Raw genomic sequence first — 22,519 nt, 5'->3', positions numbered from 1 at the left:
TAACGCTGCTTGAAATCGGTTGTTTTCTTGTCGAATTGAAAATGATCCAGTCTCTCGCAATCTATTAAATGTCAACATAAACACTCTTCGGTTTGGCACTCTTCTGTTTGGAAATCGTCGTGCATATTCTCGCACCGCCTTTAAAGCATTACCGTTGCAGAAACCGTATACAAAAACCATATCAGCATATTCACTATTAGAATACGTACGCGGCATATTGCAAAAGACAAAATTCATCTACTGTTAAAGGCTTTCAAAGAGCGACTGACAAATTCATAACAGAAAGTGGAAAATGTAATCAAATATGTCGGTGCTAGATATGGCAAGAAATGTAAACATTTTTTTTCGATTTCTCTGAAACGGAGCAAAAACGAGCATATGTCTATAGGACTTTTTTTCTTAGTTTTTTACTCCTCTACACGCTCCCGAAGTTTTGCGATTTAATTTGGAAACACCCTGTATATATGACTATCGTTTTAAAACTCTGATTAGTTTGTTTATTATTTAAAATTTACTGTTTATGTTGTACATAGGCAGAATCATAGCATTAACTGCCCATGTGTCGCTTTTTCTCATTGAATTAATGTAATTGAATCGTTTTTTTAATTTTTTATCTTACATGATTGATTATATTTTGATTAGTGCTTTTTTTCTAAACACAATGGCTGCGTTCAGCAGAGAAAGCAGTTTTGCAACTGTTGTAAAATTCTTCAATATGATTGGTTTATACGTGTAGATCTACAAGGAATCAAAACAAGTACCAATCGTAGAATTTTACAACAGTTGCAAAGCTGCTTTCTCTGCTGAACACAGCCAGTGTATCTCTTCTTAAACTACAAAGTTGTAATTTGAAAAATTAATTTTTCTTTTGTTTGATTGTTCGTCACTTTTGATATGGATTTAAAATTAAAATTTAGTTAAATTAAAAAAATTTGGTTAAATTAAACAATTTTTAATCAAATTAGTTCAAGATTTCCTAGAAAGAAAAGCTACATATAGATTTAAAAAATGGTAATTCTTACAGGAGAACGCGCGCGCTTAAAATATCTCCTAAACTAATGATTTTTGACATCTCTAATACTTTTATATGCAGTATTAGAGGAATATTATATTTAAAAAATCATATAATTCCATTTAAAAAAGTGGAAGTGATTATACCCTTTTTGAAGCTTCTACCTAGAAAAAAACAATGTGACCAAAATGTGTCCTCGAAATCGTTTCACTTTCATTTGAAACATATTTCGATCATTTTCAAGTATACTTTTCACTTTTAGTATTGAAATTCGATTCAAACAATTAAGTTTCAGCTTTATTTTTTATACTGTTATTTTTGGTTTTAAAAAATTTTATTATTTAATATAATAAATATATAAGATTATAAGAACTTTGTATTTATTAGGCAGAGAAAAGAGCGCATCATAATGCTTTGGAGCGCAAGCGACGGGACCACATCAAAGACAGTTTTTCCAGTCTCAGAGATTGTGTACCATCCCTGCAGGGGGAAAAAGTTGCAAGCAGAGCACAAATCCTAAAAAAAGCAGCCGAGTACATTCAATTTATGCGGCGTAAAAATACATCCCATCAGCAAGACATTGATGACCTCAAGAGACAGAATACTCTCTTAGAGTCTCAAAGTAATTTTCTCTTCTCTTTTATAGTCACATATACACTATACATGAGGTGTATTATACAGGAATGGTTACCTTATTTAACTAAAATAAGATAACAAACTTCAGAGCCGAGTTCCCCTACACCGAAACACGAAAAAAAGTTCATATGTTTTACACTCTGTATAAAAGTTTTCTTCAAAACTATTAAAACTAGCGAGAAAATTTTTTTTGCAGTTTTATTCCAGATCTACAATAGGTGTTTTAAGCCTTAAGCCGTAAGAAATTGACTAATTAGAATCAAATGCGAGGAGAATAATTGACTGATTCGTCCATTTCATACGGCTTAAGGCTTAAAAATCTAATGTAGATCCGGTTAATGGTTTGTCAGAGCCTATTATGACAGATAAAGTATCGTTGATCCCTCTAAAAAGAGATATAAGAAACAGTATCTTTTTTTTTTTAATAGAATATTTAAAATTTTTACATTTTTTGGTAGATTTTGTTTGTGACATTCATAAAGAAAACATTACCATCATTTGCATAATTTAGAATTCAAACAGAAAATACTTTTCAGTGATTTAACAATGGATGTGTATTGATACAAAATTACTTTATAATAAAGCTATCTGGCTAAATCATTAAATTTTATCTCTTAAATATTGTTAAATTATTATTATTATTATTATCGTAAATAGTTAAATTATTATTATCATTAAATTTTTTATCTTATACTTTTTGATTCTTAATGTCTCTTTCTTGAGTTTCATTATAATTAATTTAATTTATTTTGAAAGACTCAAATTTTTGTATTGTGACTATAAATTAAATGAAAATAGGATATTACTCGTTTCTTCTAATTATTTATTCTTTTAAAGTTCGTTCGTTAGAAAAAGCCTCGCTTACTGGCTACACAGAAACCTGTGAGGTGACCAAGTCTGAATCAGTGGGCATAAGTGGGTACAACGACACAGAATCCGAGTCCTCTGACAGTGAGACTGGTCAAGCAATTCGACAACCAAAAAAGTTAAAAGTAGCCAGCCTGCATCATTGACACTCCGTACTTTCCTATCTCTTGATACTTTATTTTCATATGATCCGTCTTTCGAGATATTTGTAAGTGATAAATTGCGTGTGTATTGTGCGATCATGCGTAGTTAGGTACTTATTTAAGTAAATCATTAGTGATGTTCTATAGCATATTTGTAACATAGCGACACTTGAAAAGTGAGACATGTTCAAGAACATGGCGAGTACTGCTATCTTGTAATACTTGTGTTTACAACTTAATGTATATAAATACACGTTAAGCATATAATACTGTATTATTAATATAAATTATATCCGTTGGTGATTTTGGGATATCACAAATATAGTCTCTATCTTCAATTTCGCGAGCAGTCCGTCTATGAATAATTATCAACAGTTATGTAGCAATGTTTGAACTTTTGTATCATAATTTCAATATCGCATGTCTCACTATTTATGTTTGATACTCTCTCTCTCTCTCTCTCTCTTTCTCTCTCGGGAATCGCTTTCCGAATTGATTGTTGCAATTGACTATATCAAATTGTAAATATATTAATACAGTCCACTATCATGTAATTATATTTGATTGTTAATGATGACTAACTGAGTATTCAGAGTATCAACATATTGATGTGTCATGTCGATATCTTGATATTGTTTAAGACTATGCAATATTTGGTTAATAAAATCTTATTTGTAACTCATGTTGTATTAAAATAATTAATATTAATTTATCTAGGAATAGAAAGCGTCGGTTAAATCGAAAGGAAATTTATGAAAAAGACACTTATATATTTGTAATGAATATTTTATAGATTTACAGCATTATATTATACTTTATTCGTGCCGCGAGCTATGGGGTGTGTATGTGGTTTTTGTATGCGTGTGGTTCGTATGTACGCGCGTGCGCACGTACATACACACATACACGCGTATATATATATATATATATACATATATATATATAAAATCCACAAATAGACAAAATTTTTTAACTTACACAATTCACAAATTAAATCATTACAATTGTGATCGTTATTAGAAGAAAAAAAATGTAATTAGAAAGTTTTACGAATCTGTCTGCCGAAATGTAACAGAAAATCTCAACATAATGAGAAAGATGAGAGATTAAAGTGTCATTAGGATTTATTTAAATTGAACTTAGTTTACAAACAGGAAATAGCACGATCCTAAAATCTTGTTCGACTATTTGAAAAGTTCACTAAGATGAAAAGTAGATGCGATTTATTAATCGCTGGAAATTCTAGACGCGACCAGCAAATGTGCCTGCTTCAACCTGTCCATCCCACTTCTCTACCCAGGTGTTCGGACACATTGATTTAAAGACTCTTTTGAAGTACTGACAAGCCTCGTAATTTTCGTTGTGCTTCTTCTTGCATCGATGGAAGTCTATGTAGCTCTGGTAGCAATATCTATAGATTATTAGAATCAATTAAAGATATTCGCCTTCTTTATTGTCCTAAATACAAGTATGATATACTTCTATCATGCTTTTAAGACAAAATAACTGTCACTTTTTTTTCTTTCACTACTTTATAAACAATTTATGATATGTGTATACATACATATACACACCTAGCGCTTACTCTATAAAAGTAAAGAATGCCTAAATTCTAAGCAGAATCGTAAGGCTTGTAACATATTCCTGTAAGACTTGTAAGAATTTTAAATGCTTATATCTTTATACAATATTTTTACGGACAGCTTCTTACTAGCCATAAAATTTATAAGAAATCGTAGATATTTACGAATATATAATCATACGTCTTACGACACATACGCATAAAATTAAAACATTAGTCATAAGTTCTTACAAGTTTTACGAGAACACGTTACGAGTCTTACGATTTTGCTTAGAATTGACCCATTAGATAGTTATAAATTTTACTACATTTGATAAATCAACTTGAATTATGACAAGAATTTCTTTCATATTTAATTTTTGTAATTTTAATATGGTGAAATATTAGTAGTGTACATATTATAATTACAAGGTAGTAAAACATAAAATGTCATACTATTGGTTTAAATATAATACATTTATTTTTATTAAAATTGGTACGCAACTAGTACCACAGCCATTTTTGAAATTTGGATAATTAAATGATATGACATTTCGTGCATTATTTTATAGTGTTTCATGGATGAGCCATTTTGTTGATAATGAATGCAATGACAAAAGAAATTGGTAAGCATAACAATGGCACATTATACTTTCCTGTAGAAAAATTTGAGGGTTCTTTAAAAATTGATTATGCTAGGATAATTTTCACTAATGAAGATAGCGTACATATTGATTATGAGAGATTTGATTTTTACCTGGTTTGATTCTGATTAGGGAACCTAGGATCATAGGGTGCGGTTTGCCACTTTGTCTCATCAACGTCCGAAAGCTTGATCATGATTGCGACAATACAGGACACTGCTTGACAAGCTATAAATTATTTAATCTCTAAATTTCAGCATGAATTCGTGTAGCATTTCATCTCTTCTCTCTCTCTCTCTCTATCTCCTTTAACCCTTTATTTGCCCATAAATGTAAATTCTATCATTTCTCTCTCGCTCTTGTCCATTCGTCTCTCAAAGCACACACACATACACGACACTATATCACAAATGAGTCCGTTTCTCACGGCACTTATTCTCTTCTCTATTCTCTTTCGTTCAGATCGTTGAAAAAGAAATCTTATCTTAAATGAACATAAAAGTTCATGGCGAAACAAAATGAACGAAAGGTACATTTGAGAAGTATCTGTTGTTTTAAGAATTAACTATCAACTATAAGTGTCTTAGAAGAAAAGTAATGAGCCAATGTATGTAAAGACGAATTGCCGAAGCTATTTAACCAACGGTCGCGTGTTATCCTCCTCCTGGCAGCAAACCTCCCGATACTTCTTTACTTCTGCCATATATAGGGACCACGCGTCCTTTGGCTGTTCTGCTGTCTGTTCTGTCTTTGGTTTTGCTACCACACCAGTCTTTAAGATCCTACCACCCCTCCTCTTGCCCACCATCAACGGCGGCGGTACCACAGGCTTTTCCTCCAAGACCGAAGTAGTAGGTTTTTGCATGGTAGGTTGCATCCGCTCCTGCATCTTCTTGAATTCCTCCATAAAACTGCCATCATTCTTGAAGGCATTCGGTTGTGGGACAACAGCGGCCGTTTGGTGTATCACCATCTCTCCGTGTTCCTCCAAGGCATCGGATTCGTAGGAGGTTCCCCTGGCATGATGCCTGCGGCTCTCCCTGTACCTGTGCCTGTCTCTATCTCTGCTGCGATTACGACTGCGACTTCGTTTCTTATCTCTCGAACGAGACCTACCACGCGACCTCGAACGCGATCTGTCTCTTCTTGAGTACTTGCGTGATCTCTCTCTGTCGCGATCCCGATCTCTGTCGTTGGACCTGGACCGTCTGTGGGAGCGTACCGGGGACGATCTGGATCCGCTACGACGGCGCTTACGTCGCTCCTGGAGCGGTGAGTCGTTCCGTGACGATCTACTGCTGCGATGGTGCTCCATGACGGGCGAAGGTGAACGTCGCGTACCTGCGACTCTGCTCTTGTGGCTGTCATGTGTCGTGGTATAACCTGTGCTATACATGGGAGGCGAGGGCGGAGTGGGTGGCGATTCGGTATTCGATCTGGCGCTGCGTTCGTACCGCTTTGAGTCCATCACGTTGACGGGTCGAACCGAAGGATGGACCTATAAGGATAGAAACTGCCTTCCATGAGTATATGGCTTGTTTTGGATCCTCCCGCCTTCATATGACTTGGGCGTTTTTCTTTTTTTATTTTTTTTTTGTGTGCATTTGCGAGAGAGACAGGCGGACTTATAGAGCAAGAGAGCATAACATAGACACAACAAATGATAACTGATACATGATGAGTCAGAGGATACTTTGTATCAAATCAAAGGCATTACCTGCGATCATCAAGCTGTAATTTAACGGATAAAGTATCAGCATGGTAATCGCACTGTTTTGCAGTAGCTGTATTCAGTAGAGAAAGCAGCTTTGCAACAGTTGTAAAATTCTTACAAGATAGTCCTTTGCTGGATCTAAATGCAAAAACCAATCATATTAAAGAATTTTACAACAGTTGCAAAGTTGCTTTCTCTGCTGAACACAATCAGTGTCTCAAGGAGACAAGAGAAAAGGGTCTCAAGAAGAAAAACACTGATTGTAAAGCAATTTTGCTTTATACATATTGTGTCCCTTTTTTGCAGTATATTTGGAAATGTAAAACACATGAGAAAGAGAGAGAGGGGAGAGAGAGAGAGAGAGAGAATGGGTAAAAAATAATCCTGAATCTAAGAGAGGTCCGACTTTAATCAAATCCTACATGTCGCCAGCTAATCCGGAAACTCCTCATCCTCGAAGAAATTAACAAAGGAAAATGGAGGGAATGGATATATTGGATTCCACTCGGAAACGATGAGAGTCGTTTCCGCGAGATTTTAGACTAGGATATCGGGAAAGAGCAGAAGAGGGAGAGGAGGGGAACGCGAGTCGTCTCTTCGACGACTTTCCTCGAGATCTATAATTAACGGAATGGCGATACCATCTACCCGCGCGGACACGACTGTCCTGTCGAGCGTCTCGTTGGACCACTTTAAGTAACGCTAATTATCTGTATGCGTAATACCTTAATCTGCCGTGCAGTTGAAAAATAGCCCCTAAGAAACACTGTGCCAGACGACGACGTCGTTACGTCATACGCCTTCAAGAAAGTTTCTTCGTGGAGCAAACGTGATAAGACGTGTGAGACGAGTGGACGAGATTACGAGAACAGTCCGCCTCAAACTTATGAGAGATAGAAGGGTATCTGTTCTTCTTCTTCTTTTGGTTTAATGGCATTCGCCGATGAAATAACGTAAAGTCACTAGATTTATAAAGGCTGCGTTCGGAAACGTCGATCGGATGCCTGCGATGCCTTGAGGTTTGTTCGCGTCGCAAGCTCCAATATGCTCCTACCATAGCTCCTACTCAGGGCGCGTTCACATCTTGACGGAAAAGCAGAAAGCGGAAAAGCAGTGGCCAATCACAACTCGCGCTGGTAGTAAAGGTCATCACACGTACAAAAATTTTAGTCGGAATCGTAAGGTCGCAAACAAATCGACCAATCACAATCAAAATTAAGATTTCGCGCTTTTAAACGCTCGACTGTGATTGGCCGATTTGCCTACGGCCTTACAATTACGACTAAAATTTTTGTACGTGTGATGGCCTTAAGTAATACAAAAAGCCGAAATTGTCGAATACCAGCGCGAGTCCTGATTGGCTGCTGCTTTTCCGCTTTCTGTTTTTCCGTCAAGGTGCCATTACATGAGCGCGGAAACACGGAAACGCGGAAAACGCGCAACCAATCAGTAATCGGTAAAATGCGAAACCATAACAATGGATCGCTTCTGATTGGTTACGCGTTTCCTCATTTCCGCGTTTCCGCGCTTATGTAATGTGGCACTCAAGATGTGAACGCGCCCGCACTCTATCAAGTTCGTGAAGTGTGGAACCGCGTAACCAATCAGAAGCGATCCGCTGTTATGGTTTTACGTTTTTACCGATTATTGATTGGTTGCGCGTTTCCGCGTTTCCGCGCTCATGTAATGGCACCCATATTACATGGAGCACAATTTGAGCGGAAAAGCGGAATGGGGAATTAGAAATTATTAAATTTTAACGGTATTTATTGATTAGAATGCTTGTATTCAATCAATATATAAGCTGACAAGATGAGCATATTAATAAAAAATTGCAATGAATTAAGTGAATATAATTTTTTTTAATGAATGCAAAAGTGTATTTGTCACTATACCGTTCCGCTTTTCTGTGGAATTGTGCTCCATGTAATATTAGGAGATCAAAACAGGTGGAATAGAACGCGCGGAAACGCGGGAATTTAGTAAAGTTTAGTTAATTTTGTCTTCCGCGTTTCCGCATTTCCGCGCTTTATGTAATGGCACCATAAGACGTAAGCAGCAAGGAAATCAACATGTTGGATTGGTTACTGCTTACATCATGGCCTTACGGACTCCACTGTGATTAGTCAATTCGCTTACTGCTTACGTCTTGTTGCCTTAAGTTTTCTGTGTGCCATGGTCCTTAAAGTCTGACTATGAATACGGGCATAAGATTTTTCCAAAAGATGTCTTTTAGGCTGGTATTCATAGGCCGTGATCCGATTCATGCTGACAACGCTCATGAGCATTATTTGTCTTCGTTCAACATTTGACAAACAACAAGGATAAAACGATTTTTAAGCGTTGTGAGCGTGAATCGGACCGCGACCACCGTCGATTCTTATTTCAAGACCGTCTTAAGTAATGTTTTAAGACGCTACTGGTCTTAAATGTCTTTCAACCATTTTCGAATATGATGTCAGAACATTAATAATTGAAGAACGACGTTATCGACAATTGATATAAATTTGCGATTATTAATCGTTGGAGGGCCTATTGATTATTCAAAAGGTTTTAGCCGTCAGTCGGACCTTAGATTTTAGATAATGTAAATGCCGACAGTACCGTAACTTTTAAACCTTATAACTCGAAATGCACTTAAAGAAAAAATATTTTGTTATAGCGTTTTGGAAAACTCTTGAAATAAGCCACAAGAATGTACAATAAAAAATGGGGGATTTCATTTAAAAAACTTTATGCAACTTTGACCTGATCTTAAGGACATTTTCTTAAAATCAACCAAGGTCACCTTCTTTCTCCTTTGAAATTATAGGTCTGTTTTGAAAATAATCATAATTTGTATCTATACTCTTCATTTCGTTTTCACTAAGTAAACGGCCGCACTTAATTTCTATGATCTTATAAAGTATTATAATTTCATTTAAATCTATTTTTAAATTTTTACAATTTTAATGAATTCTATTTATTAATTCTTGTTTTTCACAATTTCATGAAAACATAAAAAGAATTAATAATTTCTAATTTTTATCAGGAAATTTCAGATTCAAACTCTGGCTGAGGTAATATTTTTCGCAATAAATTTTTTACAGATTTTAAGATTCTCATTAACATCTGATTATTAATAACCTCTTATAAATGATGCTTATTAGCATAAAAAAAATTATTAAATTGCTTATTAATTTAATAAAAGTGATATTATTACTTTGGTTCTATCATGGTATTTCAAAACCGAAAAAGATTTCGACGCGCAATTTACAGAATCAGATATAATACGTATATAAATTCACATAAGAAATATTTACTTATTAAGCTTTGATCCGCTTTGACCTAGGATGACACTTTGATCTATTTTCGTAATTGATTAATTTTTATCAGTTTTTTCTTGTTAAACCAATAATATTATCGTAGTAATTATAGTTTGCATTGTAACAAATAAAATATAATAGTATAAAATTTAATGAAAGAATAAAGCGATTTTTAATGTAATCGAGTGACAAAGCTATTAAACATTCTCTGAAAATAACGCGCCTGCTATAATGACCCGGCATTAAAATCTCCTGACGTCACGCCTGCCCGGCGTCGATATTACTTTTCGATGATGCCAGTAAATACCTGGCTCTATCATTCTTGACTGAGCATACTAATTTTAGTACATTTATACGCATTTTTTACTTACAACAACTAATTGTTTCAATGTCCCAATTTAATTTTCTTCCAGTTATACATGTATGTACTATTTGTAAAATAAAACAAAATTTCAAGTATTTATAATTATTAAAGAAATAATGAAATGACTGTTTAGTATAATAAGCCACGAGAGATTTCTAATTAATGCACTAGTAGCAAAAAGTTCCATGTAAATTTTTTAATTCAATCTTCTTGGAAAAAACGTATAATAAAATAGTAGTAATATAAATTACGTCTGGAAATTTAATTTTGTATAATTTTGATCGATGAGAAAATGTCTGAACCTTTTATTCGATCATAAAGGTATTGGAGTATCAGTGTGTAGCAATTTATATTTCTCGTATTATGATGAAAATTTGCGGAAGTTATTGTTTTGTAATATGGAGAAATGTGTCGCCGATGAAGCAATTTCACATCGTGGCGATGGATGTAACGCGGCGACATGTAGCAAATCTCTCTCTCTCTCTCTCTCTCTCTTTCTTTCTCTCTCTGTCTTCCTATCTTATCGCGGTGGTCCTTGGAGTTCTCCAGACCAAAAGAGGAGCTGGAATCGCGCGTACCAAGCTCTATGTTGTATGCGAGTTTTGACCTTGTGGCATTTGGTACCTGTCCGTACCAGCCGACGCGCATACAACTCCACACCCAATCCCACAAGCACGCGAGCAAAATAACTAAGTACCATCTCCTTCTCTCATTCGATGTTCTCTCTCTCTCTCTCGCTCGCTCGCGCGCCCGCCCGCTCTCTTCTTCTTACTTACCTTTTCTCTATTCGCTCACTCACGCAACTTACGCGCACGCGTACACCGCTGGGCCCTAATGGCGACGTAACGGGGACGTCAACCAAACCACGCGACACGATGGTAACAAAGCTGATATTTACAAAGTTGCAGTTTAACCTTTGACCGCATCACCGATCTAACTTCGCTTGGGACACTGATTACATCGGAAATATAGTGGAAAAAATCGGTTCTGTTTCTTATAATGCACATTAATAACATTAATAATAATCAGCTAAGTTGGATATTGGCCGTTTTATGAAGAATATGCATAACTTATATTTACCTATTAAATAGACTTCTTCTTCGACTAATTAAATAAAGAAAGTGTTATCCATTTTATGGATTTATATGATATGAATAAATTATGAATCGGTGAAATATACACAGGTTTGATATATATACACAGATTAATTTTCGAAAAGATATATTTGTAATATAACACAAAAATTTAATGTTAAAATTGAATATACATAATTAACTTTTTAAAATATCACAGTAATTTATTAATAACAAATTGAAGAATATAAAAAATATTTTAAATCTTTTCTATCCATATATAGAGTGTCCTGCAACTACTACTACCACACATTATCTTCTGAGAACCTATTAATGATCTATACACTGATACTCCAATACCTTTATGATCGAATAAAAGGTTCAGACATTTTCTCATCGATCAAAATTAAACAAAAATACTTACTAAAGAAAGGATGTTCAAGCTAAGTAGAAAGTGCAAATATATTTATACAATATACAGTGTATACAATTATTTACAGATATATTATATAATATTTATATTCATCACATAGCATAATATTTATTTATTTTCAATATTAATTTTGATTAATAAGATTATTAGATCATCTTTAGCCAAGTATTATTCGTAAGAAAAAATTTTACATTATTATAATATATTTATTTATTTAATATATACATATATCTATGTGTATCGAGGCTATAATAGTTTTTGAATTACAAACTATCTTTAACTAATTATAATTCAAAAACTATTGTAGTCTCGACATTTTTATATTAGAATTTTCGTTTCAAAATTACCTCAAGAATACATTCTTAAGAGGAAATGCGGTAATTGTGAGACTATATATTGAATAACATTTTAATAACTAAATTTCAAATCATAATTTTGGTTTAATTATAGAATTCATTTAAATTAAAATAAAAGTTACTATTTTGATTGATCTAAAATGCATCAACATACGCATTTACTTTTATATAAGAAAATAAAAAGGTATTTGTTTAATTCTACGGGTGTTCCAAAATTCACGAATCAAAGTACCTTAGTAAGAAAGTTTTCAAAAAATATTAAAAAAGTCGAAAATTTTGTAAATTTTTACTTTAAGCAATAATTTGTGAAATAATAAGGTTTTAAATATGACGAATTACGAACTACATTTAGCTGAAGTGCTTACTAAACTACCGCATGCGCGAATCACGGATAAGTGATTGTCTAAATAAAATCTGTAATTAGCTGTATTTAAACCTTTATATCTCAAAAATTACTGCTTAAAACAAAAATTAAACACAACTTTTTTTACTTAAAAAATTTTTGAAAACTTTTTTATTGTAGTATTTTGATTCGCAAATTTTGAAGTACTCCGATAAGTCATCTTATACAGCATTTAAATACTCGTTTATAATTTAAATCTATTTAACTGTCTGGTGACCATGAATAGATCGATTTATGTCCGTTTCTATCAATGTAGATTAATTTTAATCTCGGTTCAATTTGCTTTTGATCTTTTTTTTAATTCTTAGGACTAGGAATGAAGAGTTAATCGAACTGAGATTAAAATTAAACTACATTGGTAGAAACGGGCATTAGTGATTCGTAGAGATCTGGACATCTCAGAAGCAGAATCATTTTGGTACCACATGACATCGTGCAAGCGAGTGCATTTACGTCGCGGGACAATGGAAAAGGTCGCGCCGCAGCAGCGGCTGTGGCATTTGCGGCGTTCGTCGCTAATAAACGTGTTCGCGAGAAAATGCTCAACATGTATTGAGCAGAGACGAAAGGTACGGATGGATACAGGCCTTTCCTCAAGAGAATCGGGGCGGAGAATTCCCCGCGAAAGAACGGACCAGTGTATTTGTATGTATGATCGTGCTCATTGATGGTTTTCCAGCACAACTACTGTACGACTTAATTAAAGATTAATCTTACAAAGTCTGCATGTTGAAATATTATGCATACTTTTATATATATATATGTATATCCATATTCTTATTAAATTATATTTTAATTTGCAACTCGAATTATAATCTTCAACAACTATAGAATTTTAAAAATAGCAAAAATGAACGAATAATATTTCATAAATTCTAGAGTTTTTTAATATTTAGAGGAATCTAAAGAATACAAACAATAATTTGAGCAATTTATAAAAATGACAAAGTCTATAGGAAATAAAAAAAATTGGCGAAATTTAAGAACAGTATCTTTGATCAACCAACCAATGAGAATTATGATAGATGTGCGATTTATAATATTTGCACAAAAAAACTTTTATATAATGTATATTTGCAAGTTATTTTCACATTATTTATAGTACACAAGAGATGTTAGACTTGATATATGTACTTTATATTGGATCATTACCTAAATGCATTTTTTATATTTTCTGTGCATTAGAATATAATAAGTAATATACATTCTCTCAAACTAGATAAAGACAAAGAAAAAAGATAAATCTAAACAGAATGAATTTACTGTTATATTAATCATATCTGATTCGCTATTACAGTTGTTCACTCAAAGTTCTTCGACTTTCTTAATATCACGCAACAAAAACCGAGTACAATTGCAAGAGATGTCAATTAAGCTAATTTGAAAATGCACTTTGTCAGACGACAAGGTCAAACAGTGACATTATATCCAATGATTTCCTTCGTGTTTCCTCGCCTTAAGATTTAAAGATAGTCATCGAATGTGAACAGTAATCATCATAGATTGTCGCATCTTTCATCGCGACTGTTTACCCCGTAATAAAGCCCGTAATAAAGCTTTACACAGCGGGAGGAGAGGAAGGAGAGGAAACGCTGCAATTTTCAGTTACATCGCATGGAATTTTCCAAATTTGCATATCAACGTGTGGCGAACGATTCAAGGCAGTTTCTTGAAGAATTAAAAAACTGAAAATCTAGAGTTGCCGTGACGTAAGTTAGAAATCATAATAAATTAGAGAATCACCACAATTACGTGCCGATAATATGTATATTGTAGAGTAGAAATATATAAACCGATTAGAGTATTTATAACTTGAAGTGAATACGTAATTCCAGTTTTCTTAAATTTCTACGTAGATACAAGTTGAGCAGCAGAAACCAGCGATGTTGATTATAGGAAGTATCGCTAATTGTAAAAATTAGTTCTTGGAGACAATCTTCTATCTTTGCGATCTATTATGCAAGTGATCAACACATATTTTATCATCATATTAATTAATATCATATATCTACATCATATTGATTTAAACAAAGTATAAGTAATGAAATAAAGAATAACATAAATAATGTATATATTATAATATAAATATTATATACATATAATATCTTTATATTATAATAAATAACTTTGGCGATTAGAATTCAACGGTATGTAAAATTTCTTTTATTCTAAATATAAAAAGAAACTGCGCTCTGCGCGTTTTGCCGTCTTCGTGAGAAAGTTTCCACGGAAATTGTTCTCTCCTTTGGCATAATCGTATAAAACGCGTCGCTTGAATTAGGGGACTGAGCCCATGAAAAGCCACGTGACCCTTACGACTTTCATTTCACACGCTTGAAAGCGTGCTCGGTTCATGATTTTCCACTTGATCAAATTTTCAAGACAAAAATAACTTGCTAGTATTTTCTGAATAATTTTCTTATTTTTATACTTATATCCTATTTATGTATCATACAACAATAGCTTGCATCTTATGGGTATATGCTTATAAGTATATTTTTTATACTTAACAATATGATTAATAATTGATTTTCAAAATATAATTTTTATTTTTAATTTTATTTTAATTTAAAATGTTATTTACTGTTATATATATTCTTTACACAATTATTTACACTTTATCTGATTTTCTAAATATAGAATGGACAATAAAATATGTACAATAAAGTATCAAAATGTTGTAATAAGTTGATATTCTTACCTATTGTTTTTCATTTCTTATTAATTTTTTAAATATTATTTCTTACAAAAATATAGCTGCTTATTTCATTTAATCTCAACGTGCTGACAATACAATGAATATTATTAGTGTATCAATGGTATGTATCATTGTCAAGATTGACGGTAAACAAGAAGCGCCATATCACAAAACGCACGTTTATACACATAATATACGTATAATTGTATAAAAAAATTTTTATTAACACACATGATTTAGCTACAGGTACGTGACTAAAAATAAATGTAAAAGGTTATCTGCTCCTTTATTTATTGTTTTTAAATGTAGAAATATATGTGATTATATGTATATCAACTTCATGCCGACAGGACAAACAATGTATTATTATAACAAATACTTTTTCTCTCTATTGCAACAGAGCTAAATAATATAACTAAAAGAAGAACTTTTTTGTAATTTTAAATACAAAAAACTATTTTTTTAATATTAAAACAACTTTTAATATTAAAATGTCCCAAAAATTATTTTAAGTATCTCCTTTAAATACTATGCGCTTGTACAAACTTATAATTTTAATTGATAAAACTAATGTAATACTACTACACAATTTATATTATTTATAATATTACAAAATATTACATTGTTGTAAAAAATTTGCAATGACAAATTTGTATTGACAGTAATTTCTGCAGTGAAGAGATTTTTGGCATGAAATTTACTTTAAATATAGTACATTATTTTACGTTGTTATATAATATAATAATATTATAATAATCAATATACATATAAGTGATACGTAGAAGGAGGCTATTTCGTCACAGTTTCAACTTTAAAGTAATACGAAAATTTACGATAATAAACAATATCTCTTTGCACTGACGTGCTTATAATTACATTATACAATCATGATTATTTCTTGAGGGCACAAGCATAACCTTTAAATAATCAATATGTGCTGTTCAGAAACAAACACTATCGCGAGAAATGGGCGAAAAAGTCCCGCTCTATCCTATAATTATATATTGTATATTGATCATACAATTTAGTAGATTGATTAATGTACTAAAAAATTAATATTAATAGATTTTAATTATAGACGGAAAGCTTCTCCGTTTCATTTATTCGTCTTTTAATTTTAATAGATTTCAATTTAAGATGAAAGAAGGTTTCCGTTTCAAATTGAAAAAAAGGGCAGTGGTTTGGTTTCAAATCAAAGTCCATTAAAATTAATTTTTTATTAAAAATTAGTTAATCTACTGGAGTTAAAAACAGTTCCATGTGTGCCCTAGAAACGATTGTCCTCCCGCAAATTTGAAATCGGCGTGAGTCTCGCGCGTTCTTCTCTACCAAACTCAGCGCGACGGGCCCTCCTTATTCCGATGATTAGACGTGGGGGAGGGGATGAGAGGGCGCCATGTTGGGTCCGTCCGCGCCGCACCGCTCCGCGTCACTCGTCAACCTCGTCAGTCGCCCGATGATTGCGACCGTGTATACGTCGCACGCACGAGCCATGAATTGAGCTCGCGTTCGCTCGTGCCGCGTCGTCGTTTAACCCTTTTTTTTTAATTTATTCCGTTGCGCGCATCTTTTTTATTTTACATTTTCTACTGACGCGCGGAACAAATTCGGAGTTGTATATCTGAGAAATCTGACAGAAGTGCGGGGACCAACTATAATATATAAATATATATATATATATATAATTTGCGTGCAAAGTGCGTGTCCCTGTGATTCCTCTCTCTCTTCCTCACTCTCTCTCTCTCTCTCTCTCTCCCCTTAAAAGAGCGCGGGTGAAAGAGAGCGAGGGACAGAGAGAAGTAGACGAGGTAAAAAAAAAAGAAAAAGGAAGGAGAGGGAGATCCGGGATATCCGTCGTGCGATGGACTGCCAGGAGTACGTTCGCCGTCGCGACGGCGTTCGCCATCCTCCTCGGAGTCGCCGATGTCGCGGCCATCAGGTCGGGTGAGTACCCTCAGCGCGCGCGCGCGCGCACACGCGCGGATCTTGGAGCTCTTTAAACTTTAAATCGGAGCAATCCACTCCTTTCTGTTGCTAGGAGGACCTGTTTTCGTCAGAAAGTCCATTTTAAAAATACCTCTCAGTTATAACCGCTTCCGAAGTAACTTATCTCGAAAATATTCGAAATAATTGCATATCAAATCGCATTTCTTTGAGTCGTGAATTAGAGTCCATTCTTTTTGGATCCTCTATATCCTATTAATCACATCGGCCGTCACACACTGCTGTCAAGCACGTTGTAATCGAACTTGCACATCGATTTTATATCTGTAGGATTTTAAACCTATTAAAGATATTTTTCTCTCACTATGCTTTCTCTTTTTCTTGCAGACAACTCACACATTTTGCTCTATATAAAACGACTTTCCGACTCCTTACATCTTGTTTCCCTAACATTCCGCTGTGCAGTGCGCGAAAGTGGGAAAGAAGTACACTGTAAAACCTCAGACTTACAAGCAACTAGATTAAGCATGTATTATTATAATAATCATTTAATCGATATATATATGTATATAATTATACATTGATATTTGGTAGATTAATTAATCTAGTAAAGATTTGATTTTAATAGATTTTAATTTGAGACGAAAACCTTCATATATCGAAAACATTTATGTTGTAAAGAATTCTGTCAATAAGTATGAAAGATAAAAAGAAGATTTAAAAATTTATTGCTGATTGAACGCGAAAAGAAATAGTTGATGTATTCCGATATCGACGAGTCGTGAACGTGAACTCTCCGAAAACATATCAATCAAATTTAATTCGCTAGTGAAAAATCACCAACGGCAAAGGCAGACTCAAGTCTTGACTTGGACGATTTTGAAGCCTCTTCAAAGTAATCTATTACAAGTCATACGGACCGAACGCAATAATAAACCGTTTCTTTCTTTTTCATAAGAAATACACGTAAGGTCATTTCGTCGTAATCTCATATATTTATTCGATTTGTTTGAAATTACGAGAAATTATCCAACGGAATGAAGGTCAAACAGGACCAGTCTCTTTTTCATCACCTATACTCACGGAACTAGTTGTCTATTGTTATCATTGTGTGGGTTACGTTTTTATTCTTTTTTTATTTACGCGAAGGGAGAGAGAAAGAGAGAAAGAGGGGGAAAGAGGAGAGAGGAGAGAGAGAGGAAGAGGGAGAGAGAGGGAGAGAGTGAGTGAGTGAATGAGTGAGTGAGTGAAACAAGTGGTAGTGGTGGAAAAGACATGGAAACCGGTTTCATGTAATGAAGACTCTCCGTGTGTGCGTGTGCGTGTGTGCGTGCGTGCGTGTGTGTGTGCGTGAAAAGAATAAAAACCGATGACAAAAGCCGCGCATTTTTTATCAGTACATCCAAATTCTAAAAAAAATTAATTTCCAAATTTTTTCCTATCAACTGTCTTTCTAATCTTTTCCGGAGTCGTCACTTCTCACGAGAAATCGGTTTGGTATGCTTTCGAAGAAAAGTACACTATGTTCGTATTTTAATTGCGTCCGAAGAAGATAGGAAAAGGAGACGGACTTGAAAAAGAATTCTTTCGATAACGATACGTTGCCTTTCGCGTTTCAAAAAACTCACATAAATCATGGGATTGTAAACGTCATTGGCAGTTTCAAGACGAAATAAATAGGAACTAATATTATTCTTTTATAATCTTTCTGATATGCAATATGCATTAGAAATATCGTAAGCAAAAGTTTAAATAGATTCTGCTCAGAACACTTTGGCCCATCAATATAGGGCTATGTTCAGATTCTTACCTGAGTGCTACCGGAGTGTTACTCTATTCTTGTTGTTTACCGAATGTTAAACAAGGATGACATATGACATCTAGGGAGCATTCGGGTGAGAATCTGAACATACCTTAGAAAAAAGGACGCGTGAAAAAATGCAAATCTAAATAAGCGAGAGCTTTTTTCATTTGTAACATTATTTACAAATTATAGCTTTTATTTCTAATTAATGTCCTTTGATTAAATTAATATTCTTAATTTCTACGAAAAATGTGAAAAACTTTTAATTTGCTTTGCTAAGACAATTAATTCATATTTGTTGCGTTTTTTCATTATGGAATTATTAAATTATTGGAATTAATAATTTAAAAGAAACATAAATAAAAATTACGTGAAAATTATATTTTCTAAATTTCGAAAGATTTACAAGTCAAAATAACATTTTGATATGCATCGCGTAGGAAAACGTGATATATTTCTTTAAACATTATGTTCATTTATTTTCCATGTCAATCAAACGATCACTAATATAATATTGTCGTCACAAGAATCCGAAATTCGACGATGCAATCCTGGCTAGATAAATATAGCGTTGTGTTTTGATTATGTAGTGCAACCTACACCTTACAAATTACATTAAGACATTCCGCCAACGATATTAATAAAAAGCTTTTTCTCTCGTTCACACATGAAAGTACACATACATATATTTGACACACGTGATACATGCAATCACAAAGATAACACCGGCAGCGTCAGAGGATAAATATCAATATGTTGACGATTGGCTAAATTAAATCTCTGACCTTCCATGATGAACTCGTTACTCAATCCGGAGTGCGTCGACCATTTAAAACTTTATCAATCCGATCGGTGAACCTTTCCTACAGCTTATAAAAGTGGATTCCATATTTCTTATTATCTATTTCTTATTTTCTTTTTTTTCTCATTCTTCATTTATGTATATTACAATAATAACGAATCATTATTAAATTACGTTGTTATTAGGTAATTGATTTGCTTGCTGTTGTACTACTTATTATGTGTGATTGTGTTTTACAGAGTACAATTTGAATAATTAGCGATATAATGAATTTTTGTTAAAAAATTTTTTTTTCTAATTTTCTTTAATATGTACTTTAATAAGATATTAAAAAAAATTTTTTTTCTGTTTCTATCTATATCTTTTTAAAATTTGATATATTTCTATTCAAATTATTTATAAAAATAAAATTATCTAAAATAAAATAGCAAACACTTGACTATTAAATTAGCTTGATCTCATAAGGTGCATAATATGTAACTCAAAAGTACAATACGTAAATAATTCAGCCCTTTTAAAAATGCCAGAAAAATTGTTTTGCAGAATATAGAAATGCCTTTATCATTTTATTCTTCTGATAATTTTTTCGTACCTCGCAAAGCACCTTATAAAATTGCAAAAAGCTCGTGCAACATCGTTGTGGGCTATGGATGAGACAAGTGGGACAAATCAGTGGGTCAACGAAACGACCTTCGTACTCGAGAGCGCCGCGAGTTTGCAAGCTCTGATTCCTACAACGCGCGCAGGCGAGAAAGTTCTTCCCCTCGAAGAGCCGATAGTTCTTTGACGTATTTAGAGTTGATCTCTCCTTAGCGAAAATCTGATTGGACAGCACTTTTTTCGTAACATTTTAATTTTTAACAATAATTGTTAAATGAACGTCGTAAACTAACTTTTTACGCATGAACGGTCTATATTTATTAAAATTACGTTTTCATTATTCGAAGAAAATACGAAAAATTTTCGAATCAGATATTCATGGTGCTTATACGTTGTATTATTTAACGACTATATGTATATTTCAGGATCGAAACTATCGAGCTCAATTTATGAAACTTTCGCTAAGCCGTTCTAATTTCAATGTCAAGAGCAAGGAAATAAACGAAAAAGTTAATTTTACTCCAATTTAAACGAGTTTCGTTATTTCTGTATAATAAATAAAATAAAAGAAATTTCCCGAAATTTTCTGAGTGAAATTTTACGCTCTCTCGAAGCGACATTTTTTTCGCGGTCGGAGGAAACGACGTTTCCTGAATACGAAATCGAATAGCGGTATCGGCGGAAACTCACGAAGGCATGATCGGCTGATAGTCAACGGCTGGCGCGGTTATACCGAAAGCACAAACTCTTGTAAAAATGAGGAAGAAGAAATTGCAAACAATGCAGATATCGTGTGATATGATACGCATTACAAGAATTGTTAACTGTTAATGGCCTCCAGTAAAATGTTGGTTAGGGCAGATTTTGTGGGCCAATCCTATTTATAGAAAATGCTCCAATTACAGAAGCATTTCACAGCGGAACTCCGTCTTTTAACGGTGATTATGCACGCGGTTACAGTGGTTTCATTTGCGCGAGGCTAGACGTGACATTGTCACGTGCGATTGATTGGTCGTCGTTATATTGATGCATATCAGATTTATCGTCTTGACTTTAGTAAGACAAAATGACAGTATATTCGTGAAAATATTTGTTATATTACATTAGAATACATGCCGACTAAAAATTTAAGACCATTAATTGAAAATGTCTATTATGTAAAATAAAATCAAACTTATGGGTTAGATTTTTATACATTTTTATTATTTTGCTTATTATTGTATAATGAAAATATGAGGAGCAGATTTTCAAAATGCGTTTTGTCCAAAATTTATAATTTTTAGAAAACGAGAAAGAAAGAAACTCCGCACACAAGAAAATTACGCATTTTACAGAAAATAACAATATGCCAATCAGTAAGATGTGAAATATTAAACAAAATTGCTAAACAATTGCTAAAACGTTAAACAAATGCATTTTGTTTGTCTCTAGTTAAAAACATAATGCACTTTGAAATGTCTGTTTTTTCAGCATATAAATTAACGATGAAAAAATGCTTTCTGGACATCTCAGAGTAGCTTATAATATAAGTTTTTCAACACTACATCTCTAACTAAAAAAATGAAATTTTGGACAAAATGCATTTTGGAATTCTGCTCTTCATATGTTTTTACTCAAAGAAGAAAGCATTTAAAAAAATAGATCCTTTTATTATCTCTTATACACAAAATCATCCTTACATTTAATTAAACTTTATTAATCTAAATAACCCAGCTACAATTTTGTTTATTTCTTCTGAAAAAACATTTTTTCATCCATCTACTAAAATACTCCACAGCTCAATTTTGAAAAAAAGTTTTATATGACCACAGTCTATTTTCTTGAAGTTAAACATTGTTATGTCAATCACAACAATACTGTGCTGAATATAATGACTATTTACTCTCAAATTGAGAAAAATTATTGAGTAAAGCACGAACTTTTAAGAGGATCCTAAAGCTGTCCGTATTACCGATTAAACAATTTTTGTGTAATAATTACTTTTTTCTTCTTTTACAAATTCGAAAATCCTTTTCCAGGATTAAAGTATACACATTAATACGTGTCTGTAAGATGGAGTTTATGTCGAGAACGACACAAAATTTCGAAATTGAGATCTTCTTTACCATTTCTTAGTCCAATATGGCGCTCTAGAACCGTCACATTGTGACAACATTTGCT

At 33.3% G+C, this 22,519-nt stretch overlaps 4 protein-coding genes across 5 annotated transcripts in view; 2 read left to right on the top strand and 2 right to left on the bottom strand.

The window, feature by feature from the left end:
- Max (MYC associated factor X) overlaps positions 1 to 3,219 on the top strand; it is a 5,592-nt gene extending 2,373 nt beyond the window's left edge. The window contains exons 2-3 of one of the 2 annotated variants that reach the window (XM_018458871.1): positions 1,400 to 1,634; positions 2,486 to 3,219. In XM_018458871.1, the coding sequence (XP_018314373.1) occupies positions 1,400 to 1,634; positions 2,486 to 2,661 (411 nt within the window). In that variant the 3' untranslated portion in view covers positions 2,662 to 3,219. The remainder of the gene's footprint in view (positions 1 to 1,399; positions 1,635 to 2,485) is intronic. The other variant, XM_018458870.1, reaches the window with a different exon arrangement.
- A 545-nt stretch (positions 3,220 to 3,764) lies between these two features.
- On the bottom strand, positions 3,765 to 7,463 carry COX6B (Cytochrome c oxidase subunit 6B). Its single transcript, XM_018458877.1, has 3 exons — positions 7,303 to 7,463; positions 4,977 to 5,091; positions 3,765 to 4,069 (listed from the first exon to the last, which is right to left on the bottom strand). Exons 2-3 carry the CDS (start codon positions 5,057 to 5,059, stop codon positions 3,901 to 3,903), a joined length of 252 nt encoding a protein of 83 aa, XP_018314379.1. The 5' UTR covers positions 5,060 to 5,091; positions 7,303 to 7,463; the 3' UTR covers positions 3,765 to 3,900.
- LOC108729673 (probable ATP-dependent RNA helicase DDX46) lies at positions 5,098 to 6,646 on the bottom strand. Its single transcript, XM_018458861.1, has one exon. The coding sequence runs from the start codon at positions 6,329 to 6,331 to the stop codon at positions 5,495 to 5,497; it is 837 nt and encodes a 278-aa protein (XP_018314363.1). The 5' UTR covers positions 6,332 to 6,646; the 3' UTR covers positions 5,098 to 5,494.
- A 9,431-nt stretch (positions 7,464 to 16,894) lies between the features above and the next one.
- Positions 16,895 to 22,519, top strand: part of mgl (low-density lipoprotein receptor-related protein megalin) — a 60,872-nt gene continuing 55,247 nt past the window's right edge. Inside the window, 1 exon segment of the mRNA XM_018458841.1 lies at positions 16,895 to 17,153. The gene's annotated coding sequence lies outside the window, so the exon portion shown is untranslated.

Source organism: Mycetomoellerius zeteki, unplaced genomic scaffold (assembly GCF_001594055.1).
Source record: "Mycetomoellerius zeteki isolate Tzet28-1 unplaced genomic scaffold, Tzet1.0 scaffold79, whole genome shotgun sequence".
Classification (NCBI taxonomy): domain Eukaryota; kingdom Metazoa; phylum Arthropoda; class Insecta; order Hymenoptera; family Formicidae; genus Mycetomoellerius; species Mycetomoellerius zeteki.
Note: the sequence above shows the minus strand (reverse complement) of the source record. Positions and strands in the feature narration are given on the sequence as shown.